This window comes from Podarcis gaigeae (assembly GCF_964106915.1).
Source record: "Podarcis gaigeae genome assembly, chromosome: 2".
Lineage (NCBI taxonomy): Eukaryota > Metazoa > Chordata > Lepidosauria > Squamata > Lacertidae > Podarcis > Podarcis gaigeae.
This window is the reverse complement of record NC_139679.1, coordinates 33,746,661-33,774,007: the sequence shown is the minus strand read 5'-3', so window position 1 is coordinate 33,774,007 and position 27,347 is coordinate 33,746,661. Positions and strand designations below refer to the sequence as shown.

Sequence of the window (27,347 nt, the reverse complement as noted above, 5' to 3'; positions counted from 1 at the left end):
TTTTGCTTGTGCTTCCACTGAAAAGGATCGTCAGTTTCCCTCCCTTCCCCGGCGCCAGATTCCTAGCGCGATGTACGCTGCGAACAAATCTGTTAACACTACTGATCCAAACGTATTAAAACCGTGAGCCAGTTCCTTGCAAAACAGGAAGCTCGGCTTAAAAAAGGTATGAGGTGTCGAGAGATGATGCTGGAGCCCAGAAAAAAAATTGTAGCAGTTCTAAACGGATGCAGAGCAGGCTACAGCGGTAAATCTAAAACAGCTAAATATAATGTAGAGCAGCCCTTTTGAAATATTGGACTTGGTAAATTTATGTCTCCCTAGTAATCTGCCAATGCTGTCCCCAGTTTTATTACAGTGTGCACATTTTGTAATATAATTAAGGTTTCTTAGAGTCCATGTTGCAGATTGCTTCTTAAAATGGAACAGGAGAGTGCTTGCTGTCTGAATTATGATGGCCAGACACACAGGGCAGCAGTTTCTCAGTTGGGGCGTTATAGTCATGGAATGCTCTCCTAAGGGAAAACCACCCAAGTCCACCACTACTGGCCTGTCCCATTACTTAACGTATTTTAGTGCAGTAGGACCGATTCACTGTTTTGACAGTTTGTGGGGGGGAGGTTCTGCCTGAGGTGCACTTTCCCTATTTTGGTTGTGTTTTTTTAATGATTCATTATTGTTTAAGGTGCCTAGTAGTCTTTTTAAAAAAGAAAGGCGGGGCATAAATATATTAATAAAATATGGGGAAATAAATAATATAAACAAAACTTTAGTGCCAGGTTCCTTCTAGCAGTAAAACAAATACGTACCATTGTTTTGCAGGATAATTAATGGTTAAGATTTTGTGTTCTGCTTTTGTTTTAATGATACTGTTTTTGCATTGAACACTGTACTGTGATTGCATAATAAAAGTTCACATTGATTAATCCAGAAGCAAACACTTGCCCAGACCTAACAGACATTTTACGACTAAAATAAAACGCTTCGAACCCTGGGAATACTAAGAAATTTACTTGGAATGGGTGGGATTCTCCATGAAAAAAATCTGTGTGTTTTTTTCACAGGTACGTAGATATGATAGGCAGAGAAGCCCTTAGAGAACAAAAGGTTGGCAAGTCACATAAACAAGGAGCCAAACATGACTTCCCTTCTGTATCTCCTTCACAAAGTCAAGACAGTACTTGCCTGATGATAGTTCTCTTTTTGGGGAAATTCCGACTTAACTCAGAAGTATATCCCATTATGCTCAGGACTAGTGTTTAGGATTGCAGTCTGAGTCTCATGTACTCAGCCTCAGGTGTCAGATGTTTTAGAAACAAAAACTGGCCATGTTTTATAAAGTGATTGTATTATGATTCTGTCTCACAGCATGAGACTATTTTTTTTAAGTACTCCTTGTCAAAGAAGTATTTAATTCTTTTGTATTATTGAGCTGTGGGGTAACACCTACGCACTGCCTTTCCCATTGGGGTTCTAATAGTAACAGGTGCAGGACTATTTTTGAAGGTTTGTTAAGCAAATGTGGGACCAGAGGATTATTTAAAACGAAGCTGAATAGAACCATTGTTTGTGTATTGAGGCTCTGAGAGGCTTGGGTAACGGGATTTCGATTTTATAGTTTGTATAGGTGGAAGGGACCACAAAAGTCATCTTTTGCTCAAACCCATGACCTAGATCATGGGTAGGCAAGCTAAGGCCCAGGGGCCGGATCCGGCCCAATCACCTTCTAAATCCAGCCCACGGATGGCCTGGGAATCAGCATGTTTTTACATGAGTAGAATGTGTGCTTTTATTTAAAATGCATCTCTGGGTTATTTGTGGGGCATAGGAATTCATTCATTTTTTTCAAAAAAATAATAATAGTCCGGCCCCCCACAAGGTCTGAGGGACAGTGGACTGGCCCCCTGCTGAAAAAGTTTGCTGACCCCTGACCTAGATTAAGATTCTCCTGTTCCACCCACTAAGCTATCTCCTCTATTTGTCACTTTTTTATTTTCTTTCAGAAACGAAAACTCAAGTGGCTTACAAAAAAAAGAGACTTAAAATACAGCAGTGTTATATATAGAAGAGCAGATCAAGTCATTTCAAAAATTTATTTCGCGAATTCTATGAAGAGGTTGCAAAATCATGGGCATTTCTATCAAAAAGAGGGGATGCTCTGTGCAAAACTGAACGCTGCTCGGTCTTGAAGGCGGAGGACACCCTTTTTTATAACGGGCTGCTCTAGTCAGGAGTAACTGTCAGCTTGCGCCTTCGCAATCCAAGAGGAAAAGAAGGCTGCGCAGGTGCACCTCCCACGACTCCCTCTCCCGCGCCCCAGGCGAGACCCGCGCGCAGGCGAGCACTAGGCCTGGGGCACAAGACCCTGGGCGGTTGCGCGAGATCTGCGCGGTGCATTGTGGGGGACGCCCTGGGCTTGAGGGTGCCGCCATTTTGTCTCTGTCACTCTCGTCAGCGGCGCGGTTTGGGTGTTATTGAAGGAGGGGGGGCGGGCGGAGGCGGCGGCGGGAAGGAAAGCAAGCGCTGGAGGCCGCGGCGGAGAGGCCGGACTTGACGAGCGGGGCATCATGATTTCGGCCGCCCAGCTTCTGGACGAGCTTATGGGCCGGGACAGGAACCTGGCCCCGGATGAAAAGCGCAGCAACGTGCGGTGGGACCACGATAGCGTGAGTATGGCCGAGACGCGGCCTCCTCCTCCTCTATCGCCGGCCCTCGTTTGGTCAAGGCCCTTTTGCGCGCGCTTTGGGGGGCGGAGGTAAAGTGGAGGGGAGAGAAGATGGGCCAGTTAGCAGGGCGAGGAACAGGTTTACCTGGCGGAGGTCCTAAAATGGGGAGGAGGAGGAGGAGGAGCCGCTCCGCTATTAACTGCTAGAATAGCTTGCAGGCAAAGAGGTGAGGGCACCTTAAGGCCCTGCGCAGCGGGTAGCGGGCGCGATGGGCAGGGAGCCTCGAAAAGGCTTTGCGGGAGGAAAACGGGGTTTCGTTTCGCGGCCTTGGGGGTTGAAGGACAAACAAGGAAAGGTTGTACCCCCGTTATGTTCACGCTGAGGATTTGTGGTTGAAGCGAACAAGAGCTAAACCTCTGGATCTGGGGCGCCTGCCTTTGGGGGGGGGGCGCACGGAGAGGGAGATTTGAGGCCTTTGGAGTGGGCGAGGGACCCGCTGCTCTAATAAAGGGCCTACCGATCCTGTAGTTTCAACTCTTTTTTAAGGTGTGATGCTTTTAAGATTGCTTGTTCCACCGCCTTCTAATACGAAGCACAGCTGCCTACGAGAGAGTGTTAACAACCGGAAAGCATTGCAGTACTACTATCTGGCGAAGTGAATAAGGCTGCAAAATACAGGCACAGCTGAAAACTAAAACATGAGGGGGACCGAAATGCACTCGAGCATTGATCTGGCCAAAGGTCTGCAAAAACACAAATTTATTTAAAGTATTGTGCGAGGGGTTGGAGATATGCAACACCTGGGGCAGGATGTTCTAATGTCTGAGTGCTGCAGTCAAAGGTGCTGCCACCTGTTCCCACCAACTGTGCTTCATTTTTTTTTTTATAATAATTTTTATTAAGGTTTTCCAAATTAGAACAAATCAAAACAAATTAAATCCAATCTATTGCCAATAACTAGGACTTCCCCTCCCTACCCCCTCTTGTGTTCCAAATCTTCCAAATAAGCAATTAAATTCAACAAATTCTTATCCCCAAATTACACTCTTCGTCAATAACCCAATTTATCCAAATTCTCATCCCCTAAGATCGATCTATACCCTTCCACGGGTTTCCCCCTTTCGAACATAGTACAGATGAAAATAAGATAAATATAAATAATAATTTTACAGCCTTTGGATTCCAATTTTCCCTCCCCTCTTTCCCCTTTGCGTTTCACCTATCCCTCCACTTCTAATATCTTCCTGGAGTTCCCACATTACACTATGTCCCTCCGGTTCTTTGCCAGTCTTTAATTACGGATGTCCAATCGTAGAAGGAGTCTATCAAATAAGGGCCCATTTCTTCTATCCAGGTTTTTATATCCAGGAGTAAAAACTCCAATTTTGTATCCATAAGCTTGTCAAACCTGAATATCTCAAATGTTCCCCCAGTTCTGTCCAGTTCTTGTTGTTTCCTTGTTCTTATCAATCATTCTCCTCCTTTTTATTCCACCAACTGTGCTTCAAATGAGGGCCACACATGGGCAAGAGTCTCAGCACTTGACTTAGTAACTGACTGTATTTTAGGAGAGGAACTGGCCCTTTGGGTATCCTGGTTGCACACAATATAATGGTAATGGTAGTTGTATCTGGGAAATGACTGGCACCTAGTGATGTACAGGAAGAGGTAATGTGATTCCCACATCTTCCCCACTCAGAAATCAAAGTGCTGCATTTTGTACCAGCTGCAGTTTTCAGACTGTTGTTCAAAGGCAGCTCCACAAACTCTAATTGCCCAGCCTGAATGTAGCTAAACCATTTGTGGTTGTAGCCAGGTCTACCTTATCCACAAACAGTGCTGTGATTACACAAGCCAAAACCAAGCAATCCCACTGTTGGCCACCATCACATCTTAGAATCAGAAGCAACACTGCTAAAATGCAAATTTTGCATTTGTAAAGAATGCCAGACAATTCCTGCAGACTTTGCAGGAATTAGGGATTTGTGACCATTGAGTTTCTCCAGAGGCTTTGCTTCTTAACTCCTGACAGCAGTGAACGTTCATTTACATTGAAAGAGTACATTTCCCCCCTTAACAGCCAACACAGTTTTTGCTATCTCTACACATAAAGAGCTGTTGATTTCATAATGTCAATAAGCATTTTGCTCCTCTGTTATGGCATTGCCTTAGGAAACTCTGGGCAGGCTACCTAAAATGTGTTGAAGTCACACTCCTTCTGAAGGAGCAAGTACCTAACTTGAGGGTGGATCCATTACTATCACTTGAGGCTCAAGTGGCCTTGATGGCTTTGAGCAATGGCTCAGCTGCATCACCTTTTGGACAGGAACAACCTAACTTCTGATGTCTAAGCTCTGATGATCTAAGTTGGACTACTGCAATGTGTTATACAGGAAACTCCCCATGTCGGCAGAACATGTGTACTGTAAGCCCACCCCGTTCAGCCCCCTTTCAGGGCCACAGTGTGCATGTCGGCGATTACACACCAATCAAACACATGCAAAATTGTTGTTGTCTGTACATTGAAGATGGTTCTGCAACTGGTGCAGAATTTAGAGGCCAGATTGTTGACTGGGATAGAACTGTCTGAACATATAACTGATTTTGGCATGACTGCACTGGCTATCAGTTTCTGGACTCAATTCAGAGTGCTGGTTTTGACCTCTAAAGCCATATGTAGTTGAGGACCACAGTACCTCAAGAACCACTGCTCCCCTGAAGCCCTCAGTCATCATATGAGACCCTTCGTTGTGTGCCCCCCTCCACAGGATATTTGGAGGGTGTAGTATGCTCTTCCCCGAGATGCACGCCTGGCACCATTTTTATCTTATTTTTAGGCTCCAGGCAAATACTTTTCTCTTTACCTTGCCTCTGTTTCCTTAATTTGAAAGGTGGCATTGTGGCCTCTTTTAGTGGGGTGGGATCAGTAACTCATCATCCGTTGTATCTGTTTAGCTGTACAGTGGCAAGACAAAAAACGCGCAAGACGAAAGAGTTTTCCGTTTTTTGAGTCATTCCGCAAGACGAATTTCCCTATGGGCTTGCTTTGCAAGACGAAACGTCTTGCAAGTTCTTGCGAGTTTGTTTCCTTTTTCTTAAAGCCGTTAATAGCCGCTAAGCCGCTAATAGCCGTGCTTTGCAAGACGAAAAAACCGCAAGACAAAGAGACTCGTGGAACGGATTAATTTTGTCTTGCGAGGCACCACTGTATTTTTAGATTGTTGTTGGATGTTCTTAATTGGTTTTAATGTAAGTTGCTAAGGGTCACTCTTTGAGAAAAGCAACTCACTGATATAACCAATATATAAATTGAATAACCTCTGTGCAGTTGGGAAAACGTTTCTGATTTCCACGTGCTAGAACCTAGTGTTTAGGAAATTTCCAGAGAAATGTACCAATAGCTTCCTCAAATATCGGCACTACACATGGGCAATCTGTCATCTGCAGACATTGTTTCACTGGCCCCTGTTTATAAAAGCTGTTTAAAGATGGCACAAAAAAGTGTTCCTTGATTCCCCCCCCCCCAGAAGTCAAATAGTGGCTCACATAGTATATAGTATATATGTTTCTTTAACAATATATTGAAAAAGTGTTATTTCCTGCTCACTTACAGAGCAATCCATTACCTGTCTACTCTGCAGTAAGTCTCACTAAGTTCACTGGTGTGAGCAGAGCAAACCTAGCCAGACAGATACACCAGCATAGTTACCATATTTTTTGCACCATAACACTCACTTTTTTCCTCCTAAAAAGTAAGGGGAAATGTCTGTGCGTGTTATGGAGGGAATGCCTATGGGTGGCATGCCTACGGATTTTCCTCCTCTAAAAACTACGTGTGTGTTATAGAGCGAAAAATACGGTAAGCTGCAGCCTATCAGATCTAGGCTGGAGGTGGGGCAAGGTTGGAGGACAGTGTAGACATTCATTTTCTGCCTTTCCATTCTCTCCTGTGTGATGAATTTTAGTTGCACCTATATTTTGGTAGCATGCTGTGGAGGCGGAACCAGTGAATGAAAGGATTTAATATGCAGTGTAAATCTGTTGATCCCTCTCCTTGTCCCTGACATACACTCTTTTTGCCCGTTATGCCAACATAACTTCCACTGGCTTATTTTATGCCAAGATGAGTCATTTGCTCAGTTTAAGTCCAGGATAGGGTAATATTCCACATCCTAATTTCTCTCAGATGGTGCGTTTAGGAGTTAGGATTGCATTGCTGTCTACTGAGAACATAGGAAGCTGCCTTATACTGAGTCAGACCATTGCCTACACTGACTTGCAGTGACTGTCCCTGATTTCAAAACTGAATTCAGCCTCACCTAGAAGGGCTGGGGATTGAACCTGGAACTTCTATGCAAAGAAGATGTTCTGCCCCTGAGCTACGTTACTGTAGGATTGCAGCCTCAGGTGCTTCCATACATGGTTTAAATGAGAAGAACTGAGATCAAGTTGCTAGTTTCTTTCATTTTTATGACACCAGAACCCCAAAATATAGCATCTTGTGTTTGGGTGTAGACAATTCCAGCAACTGGTATTCAGTAGCATCGCTGCTTCTGACTTTGGAGGCAGAGCATAGTCATCAACAGCTTTTGACTGAAATTCTTGAACAGTGAGAGAGAGAGAGAGAGAGAGAGAGAGAGAGAGAGAGAGAGAGAATTGGAACTGGAACAAGAGCAAATTACTTAATTCTCTTACAGCTTTGTGTCTGTCTAAATTTGATGTGTAAGGAAAGTAACTTAAGTTTCTTCTTCTCAATCAGGTTTGTAAATATTACCTTTGTGGGTTTTGTCCAGCTGAATTATTCACAAATACCCGTTCTGACTTAGGTAAGTGCCTTTGATATTTTTTTCCTTATATTATAGCAAATGTCAAGGTCATGGATAGAAGCTGTTGTGAATAAATATTTTCTTTGTTTACCTCCTATATGGATGGATGGATGGACACACACACACACGTCACAAAATCATCTCATTAAGATGACTAAAAATCTTAGATTTGCATAAGTTCAGAGCCATTAATGTGAAATTTCCAGAAAAAAATGTTTTAGAAAGTTTTCCAAAAGAAATTCATATGCTGTTTAGGGTAATTTGCCTTAGAACATTTTCTGGTGCTCTAGAGAGTGATGCAATTGGTATCTTTATTTTATTTGAAATTAGTAAATAGAGCAAAAGAAAACTGCAAAGCTTACCTAATGTTCTCTACATTCATTGCAGTTGGGATCTGTTCATTGTTTCTAATGAGCTTATAAAACAGAAAATTTTCAAAAGAAAAATGAAGCACTGGGGAGGAGGGGAACATTTTCAATTACTGGAAAATGTTCTGCCTCATATTCCTATTCATAGCAGATTGGGTTACATTCTAGGGCCCCCATGTGCATAAGCGAAAATCGTGTAAGTGGGGAGCCCACTCTAAAAAGCCTATAAAAACTCGTTTTTTCCTGCTCTCCAGTTCTATCCACACAACTCTCTTCAACTAGAGTCAAAGCTCGGGGGCTAGCTGAAGGATGCATGGAAAAGCAGTAGCAGCTTCTTAAGAGCTCTGAGGACTCCCTAGCTCTACTGCCATTTCCCAGTTTGAATCTATAGTATCTGTCTATTTTCTGGCGGCACCTGTATACACAGCTGTGTGTGAGTCAATTGCGCTTAAGTGGACGGACGCCTGTATATGGCTTCTGTCAAAGAATCAAAATGCAAACTTCCAGGTTCTTGCAAAAACCCTTTAGCAATAGTTTCCCTATCTTTCCATCATTTATGGCTTTACTCCATAGCTAACTATATACTGTCAGCTTTAGTGCTGTCATGCTCTAGTTCACATTTCAGATCCAACGGCAGTGTTCCTAAAACTTCCACTAGCGTTCTGATTTTTAATGTGGATCGTACCAAAATTGTACCAGGACAATATCACAGATATTCATGGGTGTGTATTTTAAAGATGTGTCACCAACAAGGTTTGGAATTGTTGTAGCATTCTAAATTGATAGGTAAGATCTCTTCAGTACATTCTTTTTCTGGAACTCTTTGCCTCGACAGTCGTGGGCTTCTGTATTCCAGAGGTTCATAACCACTCTTTATTAGCTCAGTAAATGTTGCAGGGGTGTGATGCGCTTGTTCTTGTGCTGTCACCGATTCCATTCAAACTTTGAAAAAACAAATATGTAGCCAAGTACACTTGAATCTTCATAGAAATATATTGCTTCACTTTCCTTAGGCTTGCAAATCTGTACCCTACCTCACCCCATTTTGTCTCTGAGCAAATGACTCTTGATTTTTAACCTTAGCCCTGCTCTGGTGTGTCGGTGGAATATTGATCAGGTTACAGTCATTCTGGTACTATGCCAGCCTAATGGCAATATGCTAGAAAGTCATTTAGAACTGTTAGTACTGTTGTGGAAAGGCACCCCAGTTTTAATCTTTACATTAGTTTGGTTAAAAACTGTTGAACTTTATCCAGGTCTTTGTTGGCATAGTGTTATCAGAAAGTCATTTGGATGTATCATCATTATTGCTTTTATTTCTAGGTCCTTGTGAGAAAATTCATGATGAAAACCTCAGAAAACAGTGAGTGTGTTAGTAGTTATAATTAATAAGAAGCTAATATAATTAAGCAATAACACAAGCATTTAAATGAGGTTTTAAAAAATCCTCAGTTAAAATTTCACGAGGTGGATAGCGTATAGTCTTTCGTTGTTAGGTAATATGGTAATATGACCTTTATCTGAAGTTTAATGTAATCATTTTTTTTTTAACATTGTCAGGTATGAGAAGAGTTCTCGATTCATGAAAGTAGGCTATGAAAGAGACTTCCTTCGGTATTTACAGAGCTTGCTTGCAGAGGTGGAACGCCGAATTCGAAGAGGTCATGCACGTTTAGCATTGTCTCAGACTCAACAGGCTTCAGGTGTAAGTACAAAAGCAGAGGGCACGTTAAACATATATGGTCTTTTGGGTGATATCCTTTTGCAGAACTGTTTACAGAACATATTTTCCTCTCTCCCTTGCACTTCTATAATGTGCCCCAAATCTACTCTAGTGTGGGAGCCTGCAGAGGGGAGGGGAAGAGGAGCAGTCTCATTGCACATGTGGATGCCCATTTATGTGATGTTGGATACCACCCTTTGTATTTTCTTATAAGTGTTCTTTAAAGTAGAATAGATACACATACTTGACCAGGAGTTATAGCATGTTTGAATTACCGGTCTTAACTGTGTTTCTCAATGTATATACGGTTCACTTACTGCTTTATAAGTTCCTTAAAACTGAACAAACACAAGAATAGCAGGATACAACAGAAGCCACACTTGGATGAAACGAATATATGTGCTGTTTGAAGCTAACTTTTGAAGTCATCAGAATCGAGTTTCTAAATGTGTACTGTTGCTCTGGTGGTTAAGAGATAACTGAGTGGTAGGTGGAAGCCACAGTGTGGAGGGTGAAAGCTTAGCTTTCAGAATTTCCAGAAAGGGACCCTGCAAGTGCAGAACCCATATTTGGGACTGCACAGAGACCATGTACAACAGAGGTGGACAACCTCCAGTCCATGGATCAGATTTGCATTTCAGGCCTTCCCCTTTGGCCTTGCAGATTTTTGGGGCAAGCCATGTCTACCTGCCCTATATCTGATGTCATCCTATTAACTGTGGGGCTTGCCCATAGCTGCCTTGTGCACCTCCCCAAGTCTCTGACAACCAGCTGGTTTTCAGGAGCCTTCAAAGCACTGCACAATGCTAAGTAGGATCACGCTCTTCACATCAGCTGCTGCAAAGGGGGAGCAATCCTTCTGAGTTCAGACTCAATAGGAATCTCTGGTGCACCCATTTCCAACACTAAGTGGGATTCCCCTTACAGCTGGCCCTGCCCTTTTAACCTTTTAGGAGCAAACTTTAATGGCAGGGAGGGGCTTCAGAGAGCAGTTTGGCAAACTGTTATCTGAAGCAGTTTCATCCCTCTTAACGTTGCTCTAGCAAGGGATTTTGACAGGTAGACAGGGTCACTCACCTGTCATATTTGGCCTGTAAGACCACTCTTGATAAGGATCTGGCCCATGGAGCACAAAAGGTTCTCCACTTCTGATGTAGATGAACTTATTGTGGAATTTTTTCTTCTTACAACTTACTCTTCGATATGAGTTGTGCTGTGGACATGACAAAGCAGAACAGTGTTTTGTTGCACTTGTAACTTTTAGGTGTCTGTTGTCACTTTTATTTTAATATTTAGCAAGCAGCAGGACCTACTGGTAAAAATGAAGAGAAGATTCAAGTATTAACTGACAAGATTGATGTACTTCTACAACAGGTAATTGTCTTGAGTCATACAGAAATGTTTATAAAGTTGGATCAAGACATTATACTAACTTTGTTCTCTCTCTATTAGATTGAAGAACTAGGTTCTGAAGGAAAGGTGGAAGAGGCTCAAGGCATGATGAAACTTGTTGAACAGTTAAAAGAGGAAAGAGAGTTGCTAAGATCTACAACTTCAGTAAGTAAGAGTCCTGTTTTTCTCTAAGTCTGGAAGCCCCAACAGAATACAGTCAAATAAACTTGACCTCACAAAAGCCTTATTTTTCCAGCTTGTATTCTTCCAACTTGTTGAATAAATAGTTTCTTTGATTGCCACCAAAATATTTGTATACTTTATTAGTCATTGAGCTTTAACCATGCGTATATGAGATTATAGTGGATGCTTGGGTTGCAAACGTGATCTGTGCGGGATGCATGTTCGCAACCCACAGCGCTGCACCTGCGATTTGGTGCTTCTGCGCATGCGCAAAGCGCCGAAACCTGGAAGTAAGCCGTTCCAGTACTTCCGGGTTTCGCCGCGTCCGTATCCCGGAAACATGCAACCTGAAGTGTCTGTAACCCAAGGTATGACTGTAATAGCCTGCATAAAAGACAAATCAGTTTATGGGCCAGAAAAATTGGAGGATTGTTTCTAGTGGCATCGTTTCTCTGGTGCAAAGCTCTTTGATCCAGCAGAGGCTTTCAGAAGTAGCAGAACAGGGAGGGGGGCAGTTTTCACTTCTTCCTCCCCCCCCTTTCATTTGTTCAAGAAGGTAGGGTACAACGCTTTATGTTTAGAATAAACATAATGTTTAGAAGAAATAATGTTGCTAGAATGTGTCCCTCACATATCCTCTCAGATACACAGGAATGCAGAAAACACTTTTAAAAGAGGGAGATCTTGGCCACATCCCTGTTCTTGACCTATTAAGGGATAGAGACCATCTTAGAACTTCAATAAGCCTTTGGAATTGAAATGAACCCAGTAGAATTTTAACACCATGGAAGATTATGACTTGTTTCTTATTATCAGATGGCAGCCTTGGGTTTAGAGGGGTTGTTAAATGCTATATTGTGTGCAGCTGGAATAATATGCTTGTCAGTTGCTTTGCAGATAGAATTGCATGAAGGTCTGTTTTAAAGATGCACCTGCACTTGAATTATAATGCAGTTAGACCAATCTTGTGATCTGCTTTGGGCATGAAATTGTGTGTATTTTTATAGCAATTGGTTAGCTGCTTGCATGCCAAGGGGTAGGTTAAGAATTTGAAAAATAAGTTGTATTGTTGCTAGGTAAATAATAAATAAAGTGTTAATGTAACTAACTGTTTTAACAAGTATCTTCTGTTTCCAGACAATTGAGAGCTTTGCAGCTCAGGAAAAGCAGATGGAAGTTTGTGAAGTCTGTGGAGCATTTTTAATCGTAGGAGATGCACAATCCAGGGTAGATGATCACTTGATGGGAAAACAGCATATGGGTTACGCAAAAATTAAAGCTACAGTGGAAGAACTAAAAGTATGTTCAATCTGCATGTATATATAGATCTGTATGCGCTTGGCAATACTGTCAACATATAGCCTGTGTATGTGGTGATGCCACTATAAAAATGATTTTAGAATGTGCCATTATGAACTGAAATACTCAGAACCTTGTGATACCAAGTAGGTGAACTTCTCAGCTTATATTCTTGAATACTACCAACAGATAAAAGTATTGACTTATTTTTATTTTCATCCATGTTACACAAAGGTTAAAGTACATACTGACCTGATTCAAAGATATCCCTAAGCCAAACCGTGGTTAGGCGTGAGCAAGCAAGTATGCAGGTACTTACAGCAAAAATGGCAGTTGGTTCTGGTCTGCTCAGAACTACCAGGACTCATGGTTCATTTTCTTCCAGGCAAATCACAAACCTGGGTTCATGAGTAAACTATGATTTATCACAGAATAAACATGCTTGCTCATGTTTAGTTCTGGTTTGGCTTGATATTATGTGCAAAGTGGGCCAGTGTCAATTATTATTTATGGGGAATGGAGAAACCAAAAGTTAAACAATATATCAAAATAGCCACCAGCATAGGATGAGAAAGTAATAAGATAAAAAATAACTGGATTGATATAGGTGTTTGCAGTTTCGGATCTGTTTACTGAGCTAAGACTGACAGAAGTTGGTATTATTCCACGAGTTTCAGTAAAAAGCATTGACAGTCTTAGAACTGTCCCATACAAAATGTTATATGTTCATGGCACTTCTATGCATAATTTAGGTACATATTATGATAAATGCATCCAGATTTTAACCAACAATTAACAAGTGGTGTCTGAAATGGTTTTACTTGGTTGCTGGCCTATTCTGTGGAGTTTTAAGCACTATACGTACACATAAATGTATACATATAATGCATCCAACTGTAGTTAGCTTAGATTCTAATCTTCCAAATCAAGGCACATTTGAGGACAAGGTGTTCAGTACAGTTTTGTTTTTGCATTTAACAGGGTTTTTCCAAAATGTTCTGTGTGCAGAGATACAGCCTATTGCTCTGTGGTGGATTGCCATCTGTCATGGATGTATTGTAGGGGGTTGGACTAGATGATCCTTGGGGTTCCTTTCAACTCTACAGTTCTATGATTCTATTTGTATATACGTTATCATTAATGTTACCAGATAATGGAGATGCTTTAAATTTTATCTGAAATAGACTGTTAAAGAGTGTTTCAAATTCATGTCATGGTAGTGAGTATTGCCCTTTCTTAAGAAGCATGAAATCTTCCAGTTGGTTTTGGGTTTGAGCCCCACATTGGGCAAAAGGTTCCTGCATTGCAGGGGAGTTGGACTAGATGATCTTCATGGTGCCTTAAAATTCAACAATTCTATGATTCCAGTAACCTTTCTGTAATACTTTCCTTTTTAAGGAAAAATTAAGAAAGAGAACTGAAGAGCCTGAGCGTGATGATCGGTTAAAAAAAGAGAAACTAGAACGTGAAGAGCGAGAGAGGGAACGTGAAAGGGAAGAAAGGGAAAGAAAGCGACGGCGTGAAGAAGAAGAAAAAGAAAAAGAGAGGGCTCGTGATAGAGAGAGACGAAAGAGGAGTCGTTCACGAAGCAGACATTCAAGCAGAACTTCTGACAGGAGGGGTAGTCGGTCAAGGGACCATAAAAGATCAAGAAGCAAGGACAGAAGACGAAGCAGGTACCTGTCTGGGAAGGGGCATTAGATTTCTTTGAAGTTAATTGAATAAATTGAAATGGTTGATGAGTCAAGAGAACATCTAAAGGTGTAGACTTTGTATTCCTGAGAAACTGTTTGAGGTTTTCAGTACTTAAAATTCCTCACAAGTACAGTGGTACCCCAGGCTAAGAACTTAATTCGTTCTGGAGGTCTGTTCTTAACCTGAAGCACCACTTTAGCTAATAGGGCCTCCTGCTGCTGCTGCGCCGCCACTGCATGATTTCTGTTCTCATCCTGAAGCAAAATTCTTAACCCGAGGTAATATTTCTGGGTTAGAAATATTTCTGGTATGTAACTCGAGGTACTACTGTATCTGAAAACTTGGCATAAATAGGGTTTAACCAGTTTTGAACAAAGTTTGGCTTACATTTCTCAAGGCAGTTTTACACTAAGCACTTTGCAGCAAAGCTTATATCAAAGCTTCGTTTATATCAAAGCTTCGTTTAACTGTGAATGTGCCTCCCCCCAATTTTGCCGGGCCATATGTGGACGTGTCAAGTTTTTATGTTAAGTTTACTTGTGATAAATTTAGGGAAGTGCTTTAACTATTATTGGGGATAGTCAACTAAATGACTGCATGAGCAGAATGACTTCTGCTTGTGCAATGAGACACTGCCCCCCCACCTTGTCCGTTCCCCACACCATCCCCAAATCTGCTCCAGAGTTGAGGGAACCCCTGGAATATATCTAGGGACATGGGGGGGGGAGAATGTCCCATTGTGCAAAGAGAAATCCTTTCATTGGTGGAATGTTCACATTAGCACCAGGTTGAATTCCACCCATTCTTACATTTTTAGGAGTCGAGATCGACGCAGAAGCAGAAGCCATGATAGGTCAGACAGAAAACATAGATCACGTAGCAGGGACAAAAGGCGGTCAAAGAGTCGGGATCGGAAATCTTACAAGCACAGAAGCAAAAGCAGAGAGCGAGAACAAGACAGGAAATCTAAGGAAAAAGGTCAGTTCATATGACTGGTGAAGAATAGTTTTTCTGCAGAGCTGTGCCATGATCTTCCAGTGATTGCTGCCCCCATAGATTCCTTCTGAACTCTTAAATACAAACTTTTAAATACTTGATGCACCTTTCCTTCTCCCTTCCAGTACTGTAGCATATTATATATAAAACTCTTAGATTCCAGGTAGATGAGTGTCTCTTGGCTGCATACTACCTCAGTTTTTCTACATCTGTGAACTTAAGTTCAGTTGAGTCTTCTGTTACTGTCGTTAGGTGTGTGTTACCAGGGGTGGGGAAGCAGTAGGCTTGCAGATCTACTTGTTTTTTGCTAGAACTCTTGAGATCCACCAACCAAAGCCTGGTTCACGCTGTGCAATAAATAAAATGAGAATTTAAGCATTCTGAGACCAGCTATTTGTTTTGAGTACCAGAAATAAACAGAGCTAATTGCCCTGCCACACACACACAAAATTCAACAGTATATTCAGAACCATGTTTTTGGTGGTGGTTGTAAAACAACCAGGAGTCAGAAATCCTGATCTGTAAATAACCCAGACATTTACCAATCAATCCTGATCTGCCTTCTGCCCACCCCTCCATTTTGCAGACTCAACAATACTAACAGTAAATTGGTGTGATATTTAGATTGTTCCTGAAGACATGGTGCATAAAGATGGTATGTCACTACTGTTCCATGTTCTTACGTACAGTTACAGTTGCTTCCCTTTGGTGAACACTTTTTCTTCAGCCTCTGTGGCTTATTATTCATCCTCGTCTGCATTTCCAACACTTTAGGAATATGAGAGAGCCTAACTAAAGTCTGTTCTTGGCTTGTTATTTATTTCTCAGGTATTAAGTATATATTTTTAAAAATCAGTGCTAATGAGTGTAGTAGTTTTCCTTATTGTGGTGGATACTGCACTGGCTGATTTCTTGCAGATACACTGTCCGTATTAGCATGTAATGGTAATCATGTTTTAGTGCAACATGATTGACTTTAGCAAATTTTGGGCTCATATGCTCTCTTCCTACAAAGCTGAGATAAAGAATTCATAAGCTTCTGCTTTTAGTTAACCAGAGTTTGCCATGTTGTTTGAATATGAAATTGTGGTTGCTTGGTTTCAACAAGCCAGCTTCAGAAACCACAGTATATCACTCCAGGTGACACATCAGCCACAGTAAGCAAAAGCTTCTGAACTGTTCCTCTTGACCACACAGGAGAGGCGAGCACACAAGTCTGAAGCTCATTGTGAATCATTCCATTGTTGGTTACATGAAAGCCCGATTTCTCAAATTAAGAATCCATGTTAGCTTCAATTCCCATTTTTAAATGACACGCACATACATAGCCATGTAATGGGATACTTGCAAAACCTCGAAGGTCAGAGGTACACCTCTTGTCTAAAAAATGTTCGGTAAATTTCTGGCCTCTGGAACAACTTTCAGTGTAGTCTTCTATTGATAATAGATATGTCTGTTAACCTCCCATTATCAAAGTAATTTGGGAAATGGCCTGTTTCACCTGGAGTTGTTAGTATACATGCTCCACCCTAAATTATTTTATTTGATACACTGGAATCTTCCTTCTCAGCATGTGGGTCTCTTACACTGCAATCATATGCCTGTCTACTGGGAAGTAAGCCCCAAAGTTAAACTGAGCTTACTCCCAGGTAGGTGTGTAGGATTGCCGCCTTAGTGGTGAGCAATATGAATGTTTAGTGTTCTGCATAATGCTTTGTGGTCCCCACAATGAAAGGAAGCCTTTAAAAATGGTCATCAGCCAGCCAGCCTCTTCAAGCTTCACTCCCTCAATTTTGGATAGTATTTCATAAATCCCTTTAAGGTCTCCTTACTGGATAGAAGCTTGGAGTTTTTTTTACTGCTTTATGCATCTTTTGTATGTATAGAATGATGGTCATGAATTAGATATGACTGCCTGTTATTCGCCTCTAGAAATAATCTTCATTTTGGTATGTTGGTAGTGTATTTCTTTTTATTAATGCAAAGTTGAATGAATTCCTGCTCAAGGAAGTATTACCAAAGTTCCCAGGACTGTGATTAATAAAAGCAGAGTAATGGGAATGGTACAAATATATGGTTCTGACCCAGTGAGGCAAGCCTGATGCACTCAGCTGTGTGTAGGTACTGTTCTAAAATGGGGCATCAGAATAGGCTGCAGAGTCTATTATGGCATTCATTGGTTCTAGAGAAGACAACAGTGACTCGAAATAACAATGTACATCTTGCATAAATAGTGATTTTATTATCTCCAGGGGGTCCTCCATTTAAACAATCTTGGACTGCTTCATTCTCTTCTATTCAATGCCTTTTGTCTGGATTTTCAAGAAACTGAGTTTGGGTATACGGTTTGTAGCTTAGTAGAACACTTCACAATTTAATGGTATGCAATGCTAAATAACATTTATCTATACCAGTAACACGGGAAGGTATCTGCCCAGAAGTCATAACCTCCTAGTTTGCAGAATATACAGCTCATTTCCCCTTTCCCAGTCACCCTGTAACACTAAAAAGTGGTGTGACTCAACTACACTGCACACGCCAGCTGAGGGTGTGTTTAAATACTATTCTTGCTATTTTTCCACTTTCTTTCCTACAATTGTTTTGGTGTTGTGATTGTGGTTACACTTGGAATTTGACTTCCTTCCATGTCACTTGAGCATTGGTAAAAAAAATTGTTAGTCATTGTTAAGCAGCTGTATTAATGTCTGTCCTCCTTACATGTTCTATATTCTATTCTGTTGCACTTATGGAAAGCATGCTTTAAGTTTATTCAGTTAATTACACATAGGACCTTTCTGAAGAAATCCTCAGTGAAGATAGGTGTATAGATATTCTCAACTGGTATGGTATCGAGGAACTGGAATTTTCAGCAAATCTTGCTCGTTGCCTTGCAGTAAATTGGAGCTTCATAGTGAGAAAACCCCCCAGATCTGAGAGAAACTGAACAAATACAAAATAAAATTTCAGTTCTATTAACTTGACAGTGAAACACTCCACCCCCCACCCCGCTTTCTGACCCTATCCATTGAAACAGTTAAGTTTCTCTTACTTAAGCACAGCTAGTCAGTATTTGAACAGATGGCACTGCAGCATTTGTACTGTGTGTGCCCATTTTATTTCCCTTTTTATGATCATAAAAGCAATTTTCAAGAAATAGGTAGAAGTATTATACTCCTTGCAGATATGCTATGGGGGTGGGTAACAAATCTTTCAACAAATAGAATTATTCCTTGAGCTCTACTTACCAAATCAAAGATAAAACTACTTTAGCGTAGAGTAGACAAAAAAAGTTTTCATAGTATAGCTTCCTATTTTAATTCACAGGCCAATAGGTCAATAACTGTTTAACAGTTGCCAAGAAAAATGCCTCTTTCCCCCATCTGTCCAAACTCAAAGCAATAAAACACCTTCCGGAGAATCTACATATTTTGCCCATTTAAAGGGCTGTTGAGCTCTATCGTATCTACATAGGACAGAAGATAAGCTTATTGGACTGACAGCTAGTCCTCTGCGGGGCAACAAGACTGCTGTTCCTCAGTGGATCTACATGTGAATCGACGATACCTAATAAAGCAAAAATTGAAGACTTTCAAAAAGGTCAGTTAGTGCGACCTATCCAGGCAATTATTACGTGGAACAGACACCTCTAAGAGTTCCAAAGTTAAATGGACTTTGCTGACTGGTTTTCTCTCAGCTTCAAATATTGAGTGTTTTTCCTTAGGCAGTGGTTCCTTTGTAGTTCCTCCCCCCTCCCCTTTTTTGGCTGTTATCTGCATAATCAAGCTGTTCTAAGTTTTCTTGATAAAAGGAATTGAAACTAACTTCAAAATAATCTTTTGCTCTTGCAATAGGCCATAAGTATGCCTTTCCAGAAACTTCACCCATACAGCTTTGACAGTCTCTTCTGTGTGTTCCCTGTTCTTTATTCTTTGCTCTTGCATTAAATACAGCCATTCAAAACATCTAATATACTTTATCTGGATGCTTAAAAAAGAATTTTGGTTCATCATGCTGATGAGAGAAATACCCAAGTGATTTCAGTGTACAGCATACACGTCTTACACTATATGCATGTTATATATAAATAAGTGCTTTAATGGGACAAAAACCTGGTAACCATGTCTGATATGGAAACTGCCCACCGTAAAGGGCTATGCATTGAATATAAGAGAAGGACACATGGCTGTCTTAAATTTTTATTTTTTCCAGGTAAACTCATTATTCTGGCTTCACTGATTTTATTGGCAGCGAATCCATTGTCAGATTCTCTTATAGCGCTACCTCAGCCTGATAATGCACTTACACAGATTACTTTCTCTCTTCTTGGCAGTGGTTGGCAAGTAGGGAGACAATCCCCAATCCTGGTGAGGTGATGGGGCATAGCAGGCAAATGAAGGTAAAGGAGGTGGGAATGGGCTCTGGAAAAAGAGTGAGGGAAGAGCAGGCACTACCATTTGAGTATAGTTCTTAAAGCCATGGAGAAAAAGGTTTGGGGGAAATGGGTTATCAAAAAGATAAGCATGCAGATCTAAAAAAACAGTACAGAATTTAAATGTCCTTAAAACTTCAGGCAGTAATATGCATAGTTGATTCAAATAGCCAAATCAAAATCAGCTCTGTGGTTTGGATCCAGGCTTTGCCTTTCCCAGATGAAAGAAACTGCTTCCATCCATATTGTCAGCCGAGTGGGAGGAGAGGTAACGTTTGCCAATTCACCTCTCTGCAGCCCCCAGCCCCACCTCCCATGTTCTTCCAGAAGATGTTCCAACCCTCCAGAACAGAGTTAGAGGTGGCGCAGGGTGTTGCATTGAGGAGAAACAATTAAAACCACTCCTTCCTCTGTCAGCTGCAGTATCCCCACAAATGAAGTAAGGCCTGGATCTAACCCTATACGTTAAGGTTTGTTACCTAAGATCAATACGTAATCCTGTAGAAATTAAATTGCTCCAAACTGTTCTGTGCATATGCTGTCTGAGAGGTCAAGAATTCAAACATGTTCTGAATACCAGTTGCGGGAAACCACAATAGGTAAGAGTGCTCTTGTACTCAAATCCTGCTTGCTCGTTTCCTACAGGCAGCTGTTTGGCCACTGTGAGAACAGGATGCTGGACTAGATGGGTCATTGGCCTGATCCAGCAGGCTCTCCGCCCTGGACAGCAGATTAGGTGTTGGCATCAGAGGTCAGAGGATGCTGCCAACAGGAGTCAGACCAACAGTCCGTCTTGCTCAGTATTTTCTGACCAGCAGTGGCTCTTTCCCAGCCTTATTTGGATATGCCAGAGGCTGAAGCTGGGACTTTGTGCATGAAAGGGAGATAGATGCCCTACCACTGAGCTACGGTCCTTCCCCAAATTTGTACATGGTCTTGAGCTAAATTAAGTGATTAAAAGTCATATACTATGATGAATCTGTAGTTTTAGACACATTTTACGCTAGCCTTTACATCAGGTAGTTTTCAGTTAGGTAGCATGTACATGGCTTGTGGGTTTTGACCAGAACTAGCAAACAGGTCAGTGGCTTTTGCATTGTAATCTTAAGCAGTTCTGCCCTCCCCCTCTGTGCTATCCTTTCCCTCTGAACTCAGCAACTCAGTTCTTTTTCTTTCTGGTAACTGTGATCTCTAGTTTGCAATTTTACAGCCAATTGCTGATGTCTCGGCATATACTTCACCCCTGAAAAGCGTGATACCTTGTGTGTCTTTACTGTGAAGTCCATGGTCAATGTCTTCTTTCATGGCAGAAAAGAGGGGATCTGATGATAAAAAAAGTAGTGTGAAGTCCAGTAGTCGGGAAAAACAGAGTGAAGACACAAGCATGGACTCCAAGGATGGCGATGCTAAGAATGAGGTCAATGGGACCAGTGAAGACATTAAATCTGAAGGTGACACTCAGTCCAATTAAAACTGATCTGATATGACCTCAGATCAGACAGAGGTAAGTGCATTATTTCAAACTTTGATTAGGGCTTTTTGTTACTGTTTAACAGTGCAGCGTAAGTATGTACAGATGAAGATGGAGCTAAGTCAACAAGTAAGAAGAGGTGCTAAAGCAACTTCTGAAGGAAAACACAGTGTAGTCCTGCAAAATCTTTTGAGGTACATTGTTTTGTATCGGCTATTTTGTAGCAGACTCATACCCCCATTAGTGTGCCTCTTGGGAACATATTTGTAATCTAGTCCCTTAGAAGTTAATTATCCTATTTTTTATTTTTAGGGGATTTATTATCTTTTTTAACAATTTGAACTGATTTTGTAATTAAGTCCATATTGTGTTGGTGCATCAGAAACATTTGCTTTAATACTTAATATTAGAGGCACATGTTGGACTATTTTGTTTTTATATAAACTGCTAGTATTTCTTTGTCAAGGATGTTTCTAGTTTTTTTGCTTTGCCTTGCATTCTAATGCAGTTTGTTCTGTAACTCGAGAGCCAGTAGCATTGGATTGATGGAAGTGTAGGGTTTATGAATAATTGCAGCTGACTACCATACCTCACACAGCGTTGGTGTTGTGAGCGGCCCATGAAAAGCCAAATTAAAAATCAAGGATTCAGTCAAACTAAGCAGGTACTCATGCCAGGTACTCCTTTCTCTACCCACATCCATGTTTGAATGCTGTTGCCTGTAATCTTTAAGCTTACTGTTGTGTGTTTTATTTACAAAAAGTGAAAAGGAATCTTTGTGCATATATTGTGAAACTGTTAACCTGATATTAACTTGATTGGAATTTTCTTTCAACTGTGTGTAGGGATGCAGTGCTGCCCAGAATTAGATATCTTTATTAAATGCAATAAATACTACATAATAATCGCCTTGTAACATTCAATGCATTTCAAGTCTTTAAGAGGTATGTGTTTATAATTTCCTACTGCGTAGGAGAATTGCCAGGCAGCCATGGCACACAGCAGCATATACTGGCTGATACCAGACTTGGGAGGCAAATGAAAATAAAGGCCAATGTCAGAAACACCCAATAGGTATATATAAATGGCAAGAATGTATATAACCACATTGTTAGTTAAATGAAGCTAATCTTATACATAAATAATTGCCCCGTCTTGACCTGTGATTTCTCAGGGTCATAAAACCAGCTGATTGATTGATTTCCTTGCAACATAGTTAAATATAGTTTCAGCTTATCTTCTAAGAACCCCTAACCAATTACAGTGCAGGCCTATGCATGCTTATTCAGAAGTAGGTTCCACTGTGTTCATTGGGGCTTACTTCCAAGTAAATGTGCATAGGATTTAAGCCATACAGTGCAATCCTCTGAGCACTAATGTTGCACACCCTTCCATTCGTTTCAGTGGTACTTGCATTTGACCTCTGTGCAAGCCCTGTTGGAATACATGGCTTCCCAACAACAGTGGTTGGTGAATTGTGACGTCATGTTTGTCCTTAACTGTCCAATACACAGGGGTGTTAGGTGTGATTTTTATGAGATGATTTTGAGGAGTTAAGCGGGCAGCAAGCAGACGCTGTTTAGGAATGGCAAATGAAAGTAATCTCTGTTCCCGCTATCTGACTCTCTTTTCCCAACATTTTGCATTATAGGACAACCACGTGACAAGTCTGCGAAGAAGCCTGAAGACTGCTTAATACGAAGATCTGCTTTAAAATGAGGTGAAAGAAAGCTGTAGTGGCATAGAAAAAAAAAATTAAAGTTCAGTTAGATTTTTTAAAATAAAAATTAATTCAGGACTGTTGTGACCTCTCAAAATGCAGAGAGAAGTTAATAAGCAAACATGCTACTGAGAATTTTAAGTCCTGTTATCATTTTTTTCCTATAAGACTTTTAAGGTGATAAACCAACATAACCTGAACACATGGCTTGCTCAGTGTTTTAATTGCAAGTTTTCATTCTTGAACTTTGAAACACAAGGATAAATGTTTAGTATTTTGTGTGACTCCAACTAAAATAAACCCCATTTTTACAACAAAGCTATACCTGGCTTCTTGATATACCCTAATGGAAATACAATATCTATGACTTTCTGTTACACATTTGATTGTCATTGAGTGTTTAATATTAAATAGACTTCTTTCCAAATAAATCAAATGTGTTCAAGTTCATTCTTGTCTATCCCCATGCCCCCACCCCAGATCAAAATGAGAGGTTGGGGTATTTCTCTTATCAAAATTTACATAACCAATTACTGTCCCAGTAGTTTCCATAGCCTTTTAAAAAGTGTAAATAAAGGTAAAGACACTGCAATTTTCATGTGATTGTGTTCTTTCTTGGATATGCGCTAAGATATATAGTTAAGTATAAAAATATTTGTATGTGTTGGCAAAGTCAAAGTCAAACCTGCATAATATTTGAGAGAAGTAAAGTATCAAGTTAAAAGCGAGAATAGGAACAGAAGACCATATAATCCGATACTCCACTCATTTTATGTACTGTAACCCGCCATTTGTATCCAGGAAAGCATGTAGAACGCATTGTCAGCCATAGGAACCAGACAAAAGGAAACTACCGTATTTTTCGCCCCATAGGACGCACCGGCCCATAGGACGCACCTAGTTTTTTTGGGGGGGGGGGGAAATAAAGGGGAAAAAATTATTCCCCCCCCCCCCCCGGTGCTCTGCGCTAATCCCAAAGCTTGGGGCGTGCGGAGCTCAGCGTGCCCCAAGCTTCTGGGTGCCGGCAAGGTCTCCGCTAGCCTTGGGAAAGCCGCACAACTTCGCACGGCTCTCCCACGGCTAGCGGAGCGCTGCGCTAATGCCGAAGCTTGGGGTGTGTGGAGCTCAGCACGCCCCAAGCATCTGGGTGCCAGCAAGGTCTCCGTTAGCTGTGGGAGAGCCGTGCCGCTCTCCCATGGCTAGCGGAGCGCTGTGCTAATCCCGAAGTTTGGGGCGTGCGGAGCTCAGCGCGCCCCAAGCTTAAGGGTGCAGGAAAGCTCTCCGCTAGCCCTGGGAGAGCTGGGTCTCCCACAGCTAGCGGATAGCTTCCTGAAGCCTGGAGAGCGAGAGGGGTCGGTGCGCACCGACCCCCCTCGCTCTCCAGGCTTCAGCGAAAGCCTGCATTCGCCCCATAGGACGCACACACATTTCCCCTTCATTTTTGGAGGGGGAAAAGTGCGTCCTATAGGGCGAAAAATACGATAATAACCTTGTCGCGGTATTTCTCTATGTAATCCAGTCAGCCCAAAATAACTAAGGGACTACATCAACTGTTAGAAGACATGTTGGCAAATGCACACAGCTTCATGACAGGTGAATTATGAGGTGGTGCCTAAAGCAAAATTTTAATTAACAGCCACTTTAAAACTCTTGGCTACCCTGTTACAAGTTGATAGTGCAAAAATAAAGCTGCCATTGAAAATTGTTCTTAGGTTCACAGGATAAAGCATCACATAAATACATTGTTTTCTGTTGGTTTGGTTTGCATTACATGCCTTTTTATATAAAACTACAAAAATAGTTTTCTAAATGCATAGATTTGCTTAGTTACCAGCATGGCTATATCATCTTTCAAACTAACGTTACTATGCAACAAGCAATATTCTAGAACAAAAACTGGTAACAGGAAGCACTTGTTTAAACCTGTTTCTCCATTGTTTATCTTCTCAAAACAATTCCATTTTTACAGCATTATATTATAAAGAGCATAGGACAAGAAAACAGAACTTTTACTTGTTCCTCAGTTCATTTGTCTGTCCTACTGTTACACAGAGAAGGTACCTAGCAGTACTTTTTATATATTTTAAAAAAGGACCAGAGACTATGACAACACTAGTTTTTCTGTGGCAATGTTGGCCTGACAACAATGTATAAAATATATTAACTCAATACATATCATTCAGTGCCAGACACCAGTTGACTGAGGGAACAATTGTGATTAGTTTCCCCCACAAAACAGTTTTCCACTTGTGCTTGTTCATTGTATAGGCTACATATGAGACTGCTGAAGTGCTTGAGCAATCCAAGAGCCATCTTTGGGATAGCACCACTCAAGAAATATTAACCAAAGTTAAGAAAAATGCTGCATATAAAAATATTGAATAGTAAACACATCTTGCTTTAATTTTAACGAGAATAAGGTTTTTAGATACCAACTTCCTAGACGTCTTAAACTTCAGTATGTCAACTTTGCCGCTTTAGTGTTATAGCAGGGTCTTTCCATTAGTGTTGCTGAAGCATTTCTGAAAGGAGAACTGATGCTTCTCACCAAAACCAGCTCTAGCTCTTGAAAATCCTGAAGCCTGGCAACATCTTTATCCTTGAATGAAAGACACAAATGTCATTAACTGATGAGTTGCAGTAACTTTATAAAATCAGCTTAACAAAGCAGAGTGATAAAATGTATTGAGATAACCAGATCAAATACATGTGAAGAACTACTTTTAAGTGTCTCCATTATGAAATAATATTCCTTGTGCCAAGTTGTTGAGTAGGAAGTCATTCCAACAAATCTACATTTATAATGCTAACTCACTTCATTCACAGAACTGCATTAGTATGGTGGGTTGCTAGAGTAATAGCCACAGCATGACCACTTAGTCATTACCATATGTGGGAAGATATACCAGTTTTTATCTGATATAAACATCTTTGCTTGGATCTAACATTTTTCTGAATGTGCTTGAGGAAGGTGGAGGGAGCCAAATCTTGCTGGTTCCTCTACAGCCCACTGTAAAGTGTCTTATCACTCTGTGTAGCTCAGTTGGTTAGAGCATGGTGCTGATAACACCCTATGGGACAGCTGTGTATTCCTGCATTGCAGGAGGTTGGACTAGATGATCCTTGGGGTACCTTCCAACTATGATTCTATGGAAAGTTGGAAACTCCAAGCAGTGTAAAGGGCAAAGCAGGATAGGGATCAGAAACTGGAAACCAGCAAACAGCACTACTTCAGCAGGAGTAGTGTTACATAAAAGAGACATTCTGGATACAACCCCTTGTAAATCTAAAAATGTTTGGCTGTATCCAACAAAGTTGTCCCATTGGCACAGGGATTCTACTTGCACAATGAAACTACCCCTCTCTTCCCCCATGCACCCCAAAATCTGCTCTGCGGCTTCCCCTAACCCTCCAGAGCAGATTTTCAGGAGCATGGTGAGAAAAGAGGAAGTTCTGTTGCACAAAAGGCGGAGTAAAAGCCTCTGCAGGGTCAACTACACCAGCACTGAGAATGTGCTGGCAAAGCAGCACCCAGCAAGACTGAAGACAGCATCTTCTTAGAACCCTAATTAAACATTGGGGCTGGCTCCATAATCTAGGGCCTGGTTCTGGATCAGGTCAGCCCCAACCTGTGGCTGATCTAGCACCAGATCAGATGAGGGGGAGGTGTGCACAGCCCTAATTAAAAAGAAGCACCCATTCTTCAAGTAGTCCCCTAAAACTCCATATCGGGGTACTCAGCCACTGGATAAATGACTGAATATGCTAAGTGCTTTGACCATTTAAAAGACATGCTGCAAGTATTATACTTTATCTTGTTTATGCTAGATTTTATGTGCAACACATTATCTGTACAACCAAGAAACAAAGATTCTCCCACCTCCTCTTTTAAGTGGTACATACAGTCCAGCAAAAAACTGCATTAAGGTTCTGTAAATTGCATATGTTATTAGAGCCAAACTCTGCATTCTGTTCACTGCTTGAGAGCAGGCTGGCTCTGCATGTTAAAAAGGCAGAGTGACTTGGAGAGAGGTTCAGCTACACCCACAGGATTGCAGGAGCCACCGGCTGCCTATCTCTGCTTAGTAGCTACTTTGCCCTAAGGCCGAAGAACTGGGAAGGAGAAGAGGCAAATTTAGTCACTAAGGGTCAAAGAACACCTATGCTAGAGACTGCCTGCTGCCTAAAATTACCGGAAGAAACTAGTAGATAGTTGCCTGTACAAAGCATTATCTCAGGCTACTTTTAAAATTGACCATGTTTGTTTTGGACACAGATTTATTCTAACATCACTGGTAAGAGTGTCAACATAGGAATACTTGAAGGAAAATGATGGTCCTTACCTTTCTTATCAGTGTATTCGGTAGCTTTCTAACCTTTTCCACTTCTTCAGGATTAATGCCCAACTCATGGCAACTCACTCTGAGCAAATCTTGGTAAGTCAGTTCTTGTCTGTCCAGTTCAATTTCAATGAAGTCATTCTCTTTAGGGTTCTGAACTCTTACTTTAAGTACCAGTTCTATATGTGGAGAGGAAAGAGTATTTTGAAGTTAAATCATCGCCAAAATGCAGAGAAACG

General features: G+C 41.2%; 2 protein-coding genes across 15 annotated transcripts in view; one reads left to right on the top strand and one right to left on the bottom strand.

Annotated features, from left to right (window-relative positions):
* Positions 1–2,534: 2,534 nt before the first annotated feature.
* Positions 2,535–23,199, top strand: LUC7L3 (LUC7 like 3 pre-mRNA splicing factor). 13 transcript variants are annotated; one of them, XR_014561487.1, is made up of 14 exons: positions 2,535–2,666; positions 7,426–7,492; positions 9,184–9,223; positions 9,421–9,565; positions 10,880–10,957; positions 11,036–11,140; positions 12,296–12,457; positions 13,856–14,133; positions 14,970–15,130; positions 20,888–21,028; positions 21,134–21,242; positions 21,557–21,712; positions 22,022–22,122; positions 22,700–23,199. XR_014561487.1 is itself a non-coding variant. In XM_083728015.1 (12 exons), the coding sequence occupies exons 1-12, from the start codon at positions 2,568–2,570 to the stop codon at positions 22,065–22,067; spliced, it is 1,431 nt and encodes a 476-aa protein (XP_083584141.1). In that variant the 5' UTR covers positions 2,535–2,567; the 3' UTR covers positions 22,068–23,199. The 13 variants fall into 13 exon arrangements, 6 of the variants coding, with proteins under 6 accessions (XP_083584141.1, XP_083584140.1, XP_083584136.1 ...); XR_014561485.1 differs by lacking the exon at positions 21,557–21,712; XR_014561486.1 differs by lacking the exon at positions 22,022–22,122.
* A 1,946-nt stretch (positions 23,200–25,145) lies between these two features.
* Positions 25,146–27,347, bottom strand: part of LOC310839420 (ankyrin repeat domain-containing protein 40-like) — a 58,159-nt gene continuing 55,957 nt past the window's right edge. For both annotated transcript variants that reach the window (XM_083728048.1, XM_083728049.1), the window contains 2 exons: positions 27,112–27,287; positions 25,146–25,367 (listed from right to left, as the gene is read on the bottom strand). In XM_083728048.1, coding sequence (XP_083584174.1) covers positions 25,224–25,367; positions 27,112–27,287 — 320 coding nt within the window. In that variant the 3' untranslated portion in view covers positions 25,146–25,223. The remainder of the gene's footprint in view (positions 25,368–27,111; positions 27,288–27,347) is intronic.